Below are 14,544 nucleotides of genomic sequence, written 5' to 3' on the forward strand. Positions count from 1 at the left end.
TGAATTTAGACACTTTTGTTATGCAATCACAGGGAGGAGTTGAAGAGGAAAGAACAAAACAAAGGCCGCCATGCTGGGCGCTTATTTGAGTTTGAAATTAGAGACAGATTTTGGAAAGTTGAGGTCTGAATTTGAAAAGCAGTTTTGTTTTTTGAGGGGCACTGGTTGGTCTGGTTCAGAAGCTTGACTAACTGGACACCCTGTTTGGAAGACTGTCTCCTCTCTCCTACCAGAAGTAGTAGCACTATTGATGATGAGGATGATGACGATAACAATAATATTAATAATAATAACCAATAACAGTACAGGAAAAGGGCCTTGGAAAATCTTCACGTGCTCTAGAAATGTGGTAAGAGTAAGGAGTTGAACAATGGGCATGGTGATAAGATCAAACAGCTGCTCATTGTCTCTCCAGTCTTATATTTATGACAAATATATTTTCTATATACCAATATTTAAGATACTTCTGTACTAAAGACACAATGAAGAGAGCATTCAAGAAATAGTATCTATATACCAATATTTAAGATACTTCTGTACTAAAGACATTGAAAAGAGCATTCAAGAAATAATCTCTATATACCAATATTTAAAATACTTCTGTAATAGGCATAATGAAGAGAGCATTCAAGAAATAGTATCTCCTTTGCTTGACTGTAAGCTCCTTGAGGACAAGGGCTCTTTCATTGTTTTTATGTTTTCATCACCTACCACAGCCCCTGATCCACAACAGGTTCTAAATAAATGCTTATTGCTTGATTTCTCAGTCAGGATTCAACTGTTGGCTCTGTCACTTCCTACCTAGGCGACCTTGGGCAATCACTCAGTCTATAAATCAAGTGACTGTTTCTTTGTGATTATTTGCTCTTCTCTAAAAAAAGGAAGTGCTCAGACTTTTTTTTTGGCGGGGGGGGGGCAGCCAGTCATTTTCAGTTGTGTCCAACTCAAGACCCCATTTGTTTTCTTGGCAAAACTATTGGTGTGGTGCCCCATTTCCTCCTCTAGCTCATTTAAGGGACGAGGAAATTGAGGCAGAGTTAAGTGACTTGCCCCGATCACCTGACTGGTAAGTGTGGGGTTGATCTGAACTCAGGAAGATGAGTCCAGGCTCCACCCACACCACAGTCTGATTTAGATTACACTGTCAAAGTTTCAGTTTCAGGGGAAGTCAGGAGGCAGCTAGGTGACTAAATTGACAAAATGCTGGGCCTGGGGACAGGGTTATTATCTGGATTACACAAAACAGTATTTGCAAAGTGCTTGGTGCAGTCCCTTTCATGGAATGAGATGCCTATTCTATTGCATTCATGGTCTCCTTTTCCATCTGAGGAGTCTACTGATACCATTTCAGAATAATGCTTTTAAGATACAAAAAAAAAAAATACAGAGGATTCCAAAGGTTAGTGAAAATTAAAATGTAACCCCCCTGTCTGTATTTACTGATTTCATCTCATTAATGCCCAAACCCCAGACTAGAAGAGATTTCTTTCAACTCTGCTTATGATGCTCTATGTTCAGAGAGGGGAAATGCCCTGCCCACAGAAAGTGGCACTGTAGAGATGGGCACCAAAGTACAGAGTTCTTTGTGAAGATTCAGCAGAAAGACCCCTTGGTTTCCTTCCAACTGTATTACAACTTCTCTCCCTTTTTTTCCCATAAGTCCATCAAATAGTCTTCTTAGATGGGGGAGGGGGAGGATGAAAGCGGTCTGGGGAGTGAAAGTCCTAAAGAAACTGAGGTGAATAGAGGATTGTGGGAATAAGCAAAAGCACCAGGTCAAAAGGGGAAACCACTTCATTTTATTTCTAGGGGAAAGTGATGAGCCTTTAGTTTCTCTCTGTTAGACATAAACACATAAACACGGTCTTAACCAGGCCAAGGATTAGATTCCCAGTCTTTTCCTGGCATTTCATTCTTTTCGGCTAGTTCTGTCAGAAAATCACTCCCAAGGAGCTGATCTGACCTGAACTTGGGCTCAGATCTCTAAGAAATCAAATCTCTAAAATAATAGGTCTTGATTGTTGGTAGCATGGTGTGGTGGCAAGAGCACTCCTTATGTAGAGGGAAGCCTTGGTTTCAAATTCTCTTTGTCATTTACTACCAGTCTGACCTTGGAAGGGTAATTTAATGACTCTGGGTCTCCATTTTCTCTCTTGTTAAGTGACGGAACAGAGTTGGATAGTCTTTGTTTTGAGAAGGCAACTAGAGATCTGGGCTTGGAGTTAGGAAGACCTGAGTTCAAATCTAGCCTCAGATGCTCAGATGCAAGTCACTTCATGTCTGACAGTTTCCTCAATTTTAAATTAGGAATAAGAGTATTATCAACCTTCCTAGTAATGTTGTGAGGCTCAAATGAGATATTTATTAAGTGCTTCAAATATACAAGTCACTTAATAGATGCTTATTCCCTTCCCTTTCTTCCAGCACAAAATCGTGATAGTTCCTACTTTAATGTTCACAATTAAACAGTCAGCATTCATAAACATGCTTGCAAATCCTAATATTGTGTTCCATATATGGGTTTATAAATTCAACTGATAAAAACCATGAAGAAGCAATTCCTATCCTGTAAGAACTTATATTCTATTGGGGGTAGAGGGATATATATATATATATATATATATATATATATATATACACATATATATGCATATATATATATACACACAATACATATTATACCTATAATTTAGAAGATAAGGACAATAATACCTATGGGGGAAGGTAGGTGGGAGTATTGGGTGGAGAGGAAGAACTGGTTTTTTTGTTGTCATTGTTCAGTCAAGTATGACTCTTTGTGACCCCATTTGGTATTTTCTTGACTAAGCCCCTGGAGTGATTTGCCATTTCCTTTTCCAGTTCATTTTATAAATGAGGAAACTGAGGCAAATGGGGTTAAATGACTTGCCCAACTAAAAAGAGCTCAAATTTGAACTGGCACCTTCCTGACATTATTCATTTCACTTTCTAGAAGCTGGAGCAGAATTAAGAATGGGTTTTTGTAGAAAAAGCTAAGGATTTTAGGAGGCAGAGGTGAACAAGCCTGGATTTCATTTTCAAAACAAATCAGAACTAAACCCAGCTGGTGGAGGAGGCATTTTATTACCTTTTGAAAAATTAATAATAACAATTCATACTCAGGCAGTGCTTTGAGGTTCATAAATCCCTTCTCTGGCAACAACCCTATGAGGTAAGGATGGGGGAGGAAGACCAAAGACTGATTCCCATTTCACAGAGTGGGAAACAGAGGTTCAGAGAAATAATCCTATCCTTTCTTGAGGACATCTGAGTATTCCTGGGAAGTTCTTTCATGCTTGTCTTTTAATTCGATATCAATTCAACAAACATTCATTATTCTCCTTCTCTGTGCCCAATACTGTGAGATATTCTGGATATATAAAGACTAAATTGAAATGGTTTTTTAAAATACTGTTGTTATATTGAAAATCTGATGGGGTTAAAAGTACAAAGACCCCAACCTCATATATTTGAATTTTATTCACTTCCCCCTAAAGTCAATCCCCCACAATTATACTGCTCTGGCACCAGGCTTACATTTTTATCTGTTTTGCTTCTCCTCCTGAGGAAATCCCCATGGAAAGGCAACTGAATTCAGCCGAGGAATTTTGCAAACTCACTCGTCCTTCTCAGAACTGTTCCTGATAAAGCTAAGCAGATGGGCCCATTTTGACATTGCTCTGTGTGTGTGTGTGTTTTCTTTCTGAAATCCCATGCAGCTAGCTCAGCAGTCATGCCCACTCTGGGGTCAGTTGACATGTTGATGAAGTCAGCTGATATAATCCAGGTTGATAGTCCTGAGTTTCTAGGGAATAGAGGCCTCAGAACTGCTTGAGACCCAAGTCATCTCTAGCAATGCCAAGACATTATGAAGATGTAAACAATATTACAGTAATGGGAGAATTAAGAGAATGAGAGATGGAGAGAAAGCAAGAAAAAAAAGACAGAAACGAGAGATGTAGAGACAGAGAGACAGAGGCAGACAGATAGAGAAAGACAAATTGAGAAAGATAAAGAGAAACAGACAAATAGACTAACAGTTGGTCAGAATTTTTATTAGTGTTAATCTTGGGTTGGATCAAAAATTTCAAAAAAAAATCTAATGTAACTTCAAAGGCAATAGGCAAAATATCTTTTAAAAAAATTCCAGTGGTTAAATTTGACTTTTCAGAAGCTTTTTCCTCTACTATTTTCAGCTGATTTAGTGAAAGTTCTCTCAAGAGCCTGTTTAGTGAAAGTTCATAGCATCTCTCAGATTGTACAGCCCAGAGGGCAGAGCCTCCTCCTATTTCTCACAGTGTCTCCCCTAAGTCCTTGCATGGGGCCTTGCATACAGAATAGATAATGTGTGTTTATTGAATTGAGTTGACTTGACTTTCTCTGGTACATTTCACAATTAGGACTCTTTACAATGATGGTTCCTCATTCATTAAAGCTCTGAATTGTGGTGTGGAGTAGATCTGGTTTTGATTTACATCCACAAGGTAGTAAATGGAGGACTGGGGACTGGGGGGGGGGGAGGAGGGAAGTGTAAACAGATGATAGAGAATTGTGCTGAAAATCAGTGTCAACTGAGGATTAGACCGTGGGGCTGCCGGCACCATATGTACCATGCAAGGAGTTGGGTGACTCAGGAGCAAGGCGTCTCTTTCTAGGCCTTCTGATTCAGCTCTGCAAAATAAAGACAATAATACTTAGAATTATGAGAATTATGAGATGCCTAGGTTGAAGGGACTAAGGTGTCATCCAGTCCAAACCTATGAGTTTTACTAATAGGGAACTATTGGTCCTGAGAAACTCAGGGATTTGGTCTTAATTAGGAAGGATTTCACTCAAAGTTCTCTGAAGTCATAGCCATTCCTCTTCTTAGATGACATGTCACAACCATTGAAATCACTGCCAAATTGATGGTGCTTAACTTTTCCCTTGACCATACGGACAACAGTTTTTTCTATTTCAGTCATTTCAGAATTACATCCCTGGCCAAATCTGAACAGTTCCCCAATATGGTAATAGCACCAGGACTGGAGTGAGTGTGGGCTGGAGACTCTGGGGTTGAAAATAGTCAGAAGAGATTCAGAAATCTGGACTTTCTTTAAGCAGGGGCAGATTACACATGGTAGAGTACATCTTCATATCCATAGCTCGTAGCTCACACATTGTAGATTCTCATAATAAATACTTGTTGAGTTGTGTCTCCAATTTATCTCTCACATCCGGGTTATTTTTGATGATTTGGCTAAAATTCCCAGGGGTTACCTGAACATTTTGCTCTCCTAAGATCCAATCCAATGCAATCTAATCTAATTTTATTCAACAAATATTTATTTCCTACTATGTGCAAAGCTCCATAAGTATTAGGAATACAAGACAACTAAAAAAAAAACAAAATCAGACCCATAGTTCTAGCTGAGCAGAGGAACGAATTGAATGAATGAGTGAAAAAATAAAAGCAAACACTTCCTATGTTCTAAGCTGTCTAAGATAAAATGTAAGACTTGTATATACATATATATATATGTCAATGTATGATATTTTGATGATGAAGAAGAGGATGCTCATGGCTTGGTGGGTCAGGAAACACCCTGCCAGTTAGCAACTGGCACTGTAGCTGAGCATTGAAAGAAGTTAAGGATTCTAAAAAGGAGAGGTGTACTGGGTTTTTGGAATGTCAATCTGCAAAGGCTCAGAGGTGGGAAATGGAATGCTAAGTTCAGAACAAAATAAGCAGACTGATTTGGTTGGAATATAAGGCTCGAAGGGAGGAAGGATTGGAATACATATAGAGAGGTTTTTCTATCAGTTTTCCCTAATTTTTCATACTCTGTTCTCCTTGTTTCTAAAACTTGAACAAACCCTGGATTAAGGATCTCTTAGTCCTTCCTACATTTATGAAGAAATATAATCATACTTTCAGTTCTATATTATTTTCTTTGCAATTAACCATAACAAAGTCTGACCTGGATCAAAGATGTACAGATTGGATGGCTTCTTGATAAAAATGCTTGCTAAATTGAGGAGAAAATGAACTTCCCCTGATGTCCAGTATATTCCTGGACTGTCAAGGTGGCCTGTGTTCATTTCCCACAAATTGTTTTTGCTTGTTTGTTGTATTAGCCTAAACCAACTCCAATTAGAAAGGTGCATCTGTCACCTTGGAAATGTACATAAAGCATTCTACAGTTAAACTAACATGACTTGGATCATCCATACCACTGGTTCTCTCTGTTTGTATTGATTCTCCCTCCTTCCCTCCCTCCCTCCTTTCCTTCCTTCCTTCCTTCCTTCCTTCCTTCCTTCCTTCCTTCCTTCCTTCCTTCCTTCCTTCCTTCCTTCCTTCCTTCCTTCCTTCTTTCCTTCCTTCCTTCTTTCCTTCCTGCCTTCCTTCCTTCCTGCCTTCCTACCTGCCTTTCTTCCTTCCTTCCCTTTCATTCATTCTTTCTTTCTTCCCTCTTCCCCTCCCTTGCTTCTTTCTCCTCTTTCCTTCTATCCCTTTTCTCCTTCCTTCCTTCCTTCCTTCCTTCCTTCCTTCCTTCCTTCCTTCTTTCCTTCCTTCCTCTACTAGGCTCCTGGTATGGTATGAGGCTCTTCAGGGTTAAATAAAGAATTATAACACCACCCTTACCCTAGGAGTTCAAAGTCTCCTTGTAAAGTCCCAGATTCAGAAATTAGCAAAGCTAGAAGGAATTTCAGAGGCTCCAGTTCAGAAGAGACAAATTCAGAAAAGGGAAGTGATTGACTTGCCCACTGTCACTTAGTAGGTTCATGCCGAATTAGGACAAAACCTGAGGGCTCTTGCCTGATGATCCACAACTCTTGTCCCTGTACCAGAGGCTCAGGGACTGTTTGTGATTTAATTAGGACTCGTGTGAATTGCTCAATGTCTTCAAAGATTGCTCTGGGGATGGCCAGGGACCCTTGAAGGTGTAGATTTAAACACATTTTTGTTTCCTTCCCGTCCTTTCTTTATAGTCGATGCTGTGAGAAGAAGAGCTGTGGCAACCGGAATGAGACTCCTTCTGACCCGGTCATCATTGACAGGTAGGGGAGAAATGCTTTCCAAATTGATTTTGTTTTCCTTTGCTCATGAAGTTCAAGGTTGGTTCCCTCTCTTCTGGCACTGCATTGTTGGGTAGGTACTGAGAGGCCTGTAGGGCCCTAGAAAAAGTGGAAGTTGGCTCTCATCATTTCAGTTAGATGGTCCTTGGAGGAACCAATACTTTCAATTGCACTCTTGGTTTCCCTTTCCTGAATACTAATTTCAACACTTGTGATATGTGTTAGGAGTCCATGACAGCAGCATTCTAGAAGGGGTATCATTTCAGGGGTTGGTCATTGCCTTTGTTAGTGAGTTTAGGGGTTGTGGTTGGATTCAAAGAGTAGGCCAAACTGATTTTTGAGGTTTGGGGTTGGGTGTGGGGGGAGGAAATAGACTCTATCCTCCATTAAATCTGGTTTTCTGATTTTTCTTGGGATGCTGAGCTGAGGACTGCTCACTATGCCATGTTCTAATGGGGAAAGATTCTTTTGGACCAAGGACTGGAGGATGATTTTTATATTTTGCTTTTTTTCTAACATGGGAAATAGAGCTAGGCAAACCAGCAAAGCCAAACAAAATCATCCTTCTGAGAAGGCAAAATCCTGAGGAAAACCCATTTCCTGTTCTCCATCTCTCAGTTCTTTTTCAGTCTTTAAATCAGGAATTCTCAGCCTTTGCAAGAAAGAAGACCCCTAAAAATACTCCCCCACATTTCACATGAGAGCTGTGTTATTGTTAGCATATTGATTGAGTTGGTAAAAAGCAAATATGTATTCAGTAACACTTTGGAATGAATTTGTATTTTAATTACCATGTGAGAGGCAGCTTGGTATAATAGAGAGCTAAACTGGGAACCAGGGAGACCTGAGTTCAAGTGCTCTCTCGGAAATATTCTGTGTGCCCCTGGGCAAATCACTTGGTTTCTTTTTGCCACAAAAATATCTCTCTAAGACTATCCATTGCAGAACAGACTGGTTCCTTAAACTAATTCCCTAAATCAGGGAAATTTCAGGCCTAGTCCCCACCCTTCTTCATCATAACAACCCTGTATACCTCTGAAAAAACAGTTACATATAATATTCTAGTACCAATACTGTAAGATATAGAAGAATTACTGATTGGCATCCATGAAGGGAGTTTCCCACACAAGGGGTTCCCCATGTCCATGATTTCACAGATTTAGAGCCTCATCACAGTAATGAATGAGACCCATTCAGTCTAGAGAAGGTTGGTTGACTTATTTATGACCTTGCCTCATTTTCATGAAATGCACCCCTTGTAATAAATTCTGACTTTGTCAGATCCATGGGTTGAGTTTCACTGCCATCAGCTGTTATCCTCAGTCCTTGATTACTTCTGCTAGACATGAATGGTGTTCAGAAGCATTTGAAAGCCACGTTGATCATATGGAGGAGGGCAGAGCTAAGAAAAGTAGGAGGGGAGTAGCAATGAGACAAATTATGCTCAATATATCATGAAAACTTTGGACCTAGTAGAGTTGTTCCAGAAGGAAAGGATGTCCATAAGAGCAGGTGGGATCTGCCTTTGGAGGACTGTGAGTGGAGGCTGGATTGTGAGCTGAATGTGTCAATGGGTTGGACCCTACTAATTCTCTAAGATTCAACAATTCTACTTCGTCTGGTCCAACAGTAGGACCTTGAGATCACAGCTAGCATGGACCCTGTCAGGGCTAAATGAAAAATACCAGTACCAGAGTACGAAATTCTGGGTCTAAAATCTCCCTTCCCAGTTTCCTTGTGAATATTATCCTATAGGAAGAGGAAGGTGGAGACAAGGTTCCTGAGCCTGTCTTAGTTTGGTGGCCTTAAACTGGTCACTTAGGATACTCTTCCTTAATTATTCTCCCCCAAATTCTTGTGGGAAAGACAAGCTTATCAGATTTAGACCCTGTTACCAATAGAAGAATGAGAGCTCTAATATACCCCATTCTGAGATGGGGTCCTGTAGAGTTTATATAGTGTAGATGTTGCAAGACTACCAGCCAGGCAAGTTGGAAAGTGGGGCATTGCATGGGACTTAGAGATGATCTCTGAGATCTCTTCAACTCTGAACCTCTGTGATTTGGAGATTTCGGGAACTTTCTGGAGTCAGGTTCATCATAGGCCCAGAGACTCTTGGGAAAAGAGGGTGGGATGATATAGGGTATCTATCCCACATTTATCATTATTTATAGTTTGAAGATTAGGAGATTTGGCTTTGAAAGACCTCAGAGACCATCTTAGTATTTTACAGATGAGCCCAAGGTCACAATAGTATTAAAATCCATGCCCTTGATTCTAAATCCAATAGTCTTCTCCCTGTACCACTGCATGCAAATCCAATTTCAGAAGGATATCTGCAATCTCATAGGTTTTTCTCAGATCATATGAACAACATCATATACTTGTGGAGGTAGAAAGTTCTTAAAGACCATTTCATTCAAAAGAATTACAAAATTTTTTTTTCAAAGATTCATCTTCTTTCCCTCCCACTCCCTCTACCCCCTCAATGAACAAGCAAGAAAATCAAAATCCCTACTACGTCCATGTAGAATCAAGCAAGAGAGATCCGGGTATTGGCCATGTCCAAAAAAAAATGTGTTTTAATTTTTCCTTTGAGTCCATTCCATCTCTATGAGAAATGGAGACTTTTCTTCCCTCATTTTATTTAATTTTTAAAAAATAGATTCTTTTTGTTTTTGTAGTGAAATCAATTTCCAATACATCTGTCTCCCTACTCCATGAAGCCAACAACCAAAACAGAGATCAAACAATATTCCTCACTGGACTTTAGAGTTCCGTGTCTCTCTGTCTAGTTGAGAGATATATGTTTCATCTATTCTATTCTGAGAATGGACTTAATTAGGGTTGTTTTTGTGTATATCATTATGGCCATTGTGTTTATTGTTCTCCAGTTTTTGATGACCACACTCGGCATTGGTTTGTGAAGCCTACCCATGTTACACTTCTATGAATTCCTTAAATTCATTGTTTCTCTTTAAAAATAATTTTTATCACTCTTTTGTTTGGCTGTGACCAACATTTCTCAATATATTGCCTGCCCTCTACTTCTTGAAGAGAGTTATTCCTTTTTGGATAAATACCAGAATAAGGTTGGACCTGTGATTTCATTGGCATACCCAGATGAGGAAGCTCCCTCTGCCACTGCATGGTAACATATTATCTGAAATTTATACTCTTTAGAGAGTATTCCAGAGTTCTTGGAAAAGAAATGGTGTGACTAGGCATATGAATTGAATCCAGGTCTTTCTAGCTTTGAGTCTGGTTCTCTATTCATTAGGCCAGAAGGTCTCTCACCACTTAGAACAAAGAATATATAAAGCAAATAGACAATTAAAAAAAAAAAACCTAACCAACAGATTCCCAAAGTCTGACCAAACCCATACTCTCCCAGCTCTGTAGAAAGTTAGGAAGGTGCCTTCTCATATCTCTTCTCTGGGGTTAAGTTTGGTTATTATAATTTCATGGAAGTTTCCATTGTTTTGCTGTGATTGTTTTATCCCCTTTTATGATTATAGTCTTTGTGTATATTGTTTTTCTGGTTTTATTTACTTTGCATCAGTTCATGAAATCTTTCCATGCTTCTCTCCATTCATCATAGTCCTCATTTCTTAGGGAGCAATTCTGTTTCATTATATTCATATAGCACATTTAAAAAATTCAATATTCTTTTGTTTTCAGTTCCAAATTTTCTCCTGCCTTCTTGCCTTCTCACCCATTGAGAAGGAAAGAAAAATAAAACCCATTACAAATATATTTAGGTATGTAATACAAATTTCTTCACTTGCCAGATTCCAAGAATAAAAGGAAAGAAAACAGAAGAAAATATGTTTTGATCTGGTTTTTGAATTCATTAGTTCTTTATCTGGAGGTAGATAGCACATTTCAATTTTAGTCCTTTGGATTTATGGTTGCTTATTGTGTTGATCAGAGTAGCTAAGTCTTTCTTTACGATATTGCTGTTCTATATAAATTGCTTTCTGATTCTTCTCACTTCATTTTATGCAGCATCGTTTTAATTGAATAAAATTTCAACTTAAGCAGCATACATAGCAATATTTCCCAATTAAAATGAACTCCCCCTTTTTTCCAGTTTTTGACTGTCCTCCAAATACTTCTGCAAATGTGTTTTGGGTCCATGAAACTCTTCTTTCTGGCTTGGACTTCTTTGAGGTCTATGCCTGGAAGTAGGGTCCTTAGGTTGAATGGTATGAATAGGTCATTGATTTTTCTCAAAGAACTCTAAATTATTTCATGAATTTGTTGGATGAGTTTATCGTTCCACCCACAAGGTATTAGTGTGCCTGCTTTTCCACAGATCCTCCAGCACTCACTGGTTCTGTCTTTGTTTATCTCTGATATGTTGATAGAGCCCCCTCCCTTTAAAGAGAAAGAACCTGAATATGGAAGAGACTCTACAATTTAGTGAAGGTCAGAGAGTGTTAGTGGATGAACTAAGACTGAATTTCAGACTTCTTCACCTCCAAAACTGGTACATTTCTCACCTCACTGTTCTGTCTTTCTTAGAGTTTTCCTTACCTCAAACAGAGGTTATGTTAGTGAGACCTGAATAACATGCCCATCTATTTTCTCCCTACTTCTGAGGATGAAGGATAGAGAGAAACTTCCTCAAAACTGGATTGTATTCATTGATATAATGAGAACATTGAATTTCAAGACAAAGAAAGGGATTCAGATGCTGTGAGGTAGGTCACTTAACAACCGTGTGCCTCAGTTTCCTCTCAGTAAAATGGAGGGAGGTTAGGTTAGATGACCTCTCAGGGGTATTCTAACTCTGTATATAGCCAAGTAGCTCTGACCTTTAGTCCTTTATGAGAACTGGAAATCTTAGCCTCCCTCTGAGATATTTATCTAGTCCCTTTCATCAGCATGCCTTTCCATAAGGCACTCCAACTTCATCCCTGTTTCTCTACTAATAAACACTCTGTAAACCAGCTTCAAAAAGTGCTTTCCAACCCATAAATGGTAACCAATACCTTCCATTCCACATATATGTTCTGGAATTTAACTTCAGTTTAATACAAAATCTGTAATATACACCCTACAAATATTACCAAGTCTATGTTTTCCCTCACACCAATGCACATGTAAGAGGCAGGAAATTATGGAACTTTACATTTCTGAGAAGGGTAGTGGATAGCCCCATTGGGCACATGCATGCTTGGGCTGGGGAGTCTGAGATCCTTGCAAGAAAGTGGAAGTTGTTTCTTGGTAACCTATCATAGCATTTTATGGGACTGTGGCATTTATTTTTACTATCTCGTAGGCCGTTAAACAGCCCTGTGATGGCTCCGCGTCACTTAAAATACGTGTTACTTCCGAAATGCAGCACGTCTGCCCACGGAAACATACATACCAAAGTGTATTGTAAACTGGCGAGTTTCTCGTTTTAAGAGAACACATTTTATTGTAAACAGATGCGTTTGTTTCGCTTGTTTATCAGAGCGTTTTTGTTTTGAAAATATTGTTCCCTTGAAGAAGCAGCCTGGCTTTCTCCATCCTCTTTGTCTTTGGGGGTGGGCCTGGTGTGCGCTTGTGTGTCGATAGAAGAGAACAGAGAGTGATTTTGAATTCTTTCTGCAGTATCATCTAGGGGCAGTCAAGATGAATTGTGAGGCTAGAAGGGCGGAGTGGCATCTCGGAAAGGGCCCTGGCCCCTGAGTTGGAAGTCCAACTCTGCTGTTGGTTCTCCAGTTGTGTGCTATTGGACCAATTCCTTCCTCTTTCTGAGCTTCACTTTCCTCCTGGGTAAAATGCACTGCTTGGATGTGATGCTTTCTGAGGTCCTTTCCAGTATGGTATCAATAATTTTATGATCTCAACTAGCTCTAAATCTATCACAGAATCACAGAAGGTCAGAGGCAGAAGGGTGAATAGGGACCATCCAGGGCTACTCAGGTTGGAGGAATGATTCCCTTGACAATATCCTTGGCAAGTGGTCATCGAGGCTTTGATGAAACACCTCAAATAAGGCCTCTGTTCCAGGAGGCGCCGTGGCCACTGCTGCTGTGGGAAGGCCGATCCACTCCCCCACCAGTATAAGATGATAAAAATTATGTTAGACCCTCCACTGAGGAGCCAGAGGACTACTTCCCTCTTTGCTGTTGTTTACAAATTTTTCTTTTCCTCTAGTCCACTAAGAACTCTTTATCCTTTCCAGTCAGGGCAGGGTCATTAGCAGTTGTGATTGGCCTATCTTATCTGATATCTTTTCTGATACTGTCCCAGTTCTTTGACATGTTTCCCATTAAGGAGCAGGGTCCTGAAACATCTCTTCACATTATATAAATTCTCAGAGCTTTGATTACAGTTAAGATTTTATATATATATATATCAATTATAATATATATATATACATATATATATTATAATTGATATATTATATATTATAATATATACACCTATACATTTATTTATTATTATACACACAGGTACACATAAACAGATATGAATGATTATATGTTAATATAACAATGAGATGCATGTATTATGTATCATATTTATGGTTATGTGTTAAGATTTCTTTTCAGTAGCTTTTAGACAGATGAAAGGAAAGTCACATTCTGTAGAGAAGGGAAGTCTGACTCTGGAATCATTATGCCTGGATTCCAATCTCATCTCTGGCATTTACTACTGGTGGAGTCTCCGGCAAGTCACCAAGAGTCTTTCTGAATCTGAGTTTTCTCATCTGTATCCCAAGGGGTCTGAACCAGAGGAGGATTGAATGAGATGATGCTTATAACCTTAAAACATTTTAAATCATCATCATCATCATCATGTACCCTCTCTGGTCCTTTCCAGTCTTAGTTCTATGACCCTGGAATAATCATACTTACTTATGTAAGAAGCACAAGTCTAAGAGGAACAGGAGAAAAATTGTGTAAAGTATAAGGGGACTGCATTTGGAATCGGGTAACCTGGGTTTGAATCTTAGCTCTGGTGCCTAGGTGGCCTGGATGAAACCATATGTCTACCAAACACTTTCCAAACTTTGCAGTGTTCTAGAAATAGGAGCTATTAGTTAAAGTTCTTCCCTTCCACTGTAACATGAGAGGGTTGAACTGGATGGATTTCCAAGGTTCCCTCCTGCAGTTGAAGGTCCTATGATCCCTTGATGCTGAATCACAGCAGCATCTTGTTTCTAAAAAAGAGTATATTATAGAGGTTAAAAAAACCCTATAAAAAGTCATCACCATGGGCTTATTAATGTTTTGAATAAAGTCCAAAGTTCCTGGCTGAGCAAAATCGTCTCACTGCAGTCTTCATCCTGGACTCTGCCACTGATTAGAAGTCTGTTCTGTGTGTGTGTGTGTGTGTGTGTGTGTGTGTGTGTGTGTGTGTGTAAATAAAAGATTTGGACTGATTTACATTTGTGGTTTCTGATAGAAGCAGGAAGGCTGCCCTGTTTATGATATATTGCTTTTCTTCTGCCCTGCTTCCCTCTGT

General features: G+C 39.3%; 1 protein-coding gene across 1 annotated transcript in view; it reads left to right on the plus strand.

Annotated features, from left to right (window-relative positions):
* Positions 1–14,544, plus strand: part of EBF2 (EBF transcription factor 2) — a 252,086-nt gene that overhangs the window by 9,943 nt on the left and 227,599 nt on the right. Inside the window, exon 6 of the mRNA XM_074218156.1 lies at positions 6,991–7,059. Within this exon, the coding sequence (XP_074074257.1) occupies positions 6,991–7,059 (69 nt within the window). The remainder of the gene's footprint in view (positions 1–6,990; positions 7,060–14,544) is intronic.

The sequence above is a fragment of the Macrotis lagotis genome, chromosome 1 (assembly GCF_037893015.1).
Source record: "Macrotis lagotis isolate mMagLag1 chromosome 1, bilby.v1.9.chrom.fasta, whole genome shotgun sequence".
Classification (NCBI taxonomy): domain Eukaryota; kingdom Metazoa; phylum Chordata; class Mammalia; order Peramelemorphia; family Peramelidae; genus Macrotis; species Macrotis lagotis.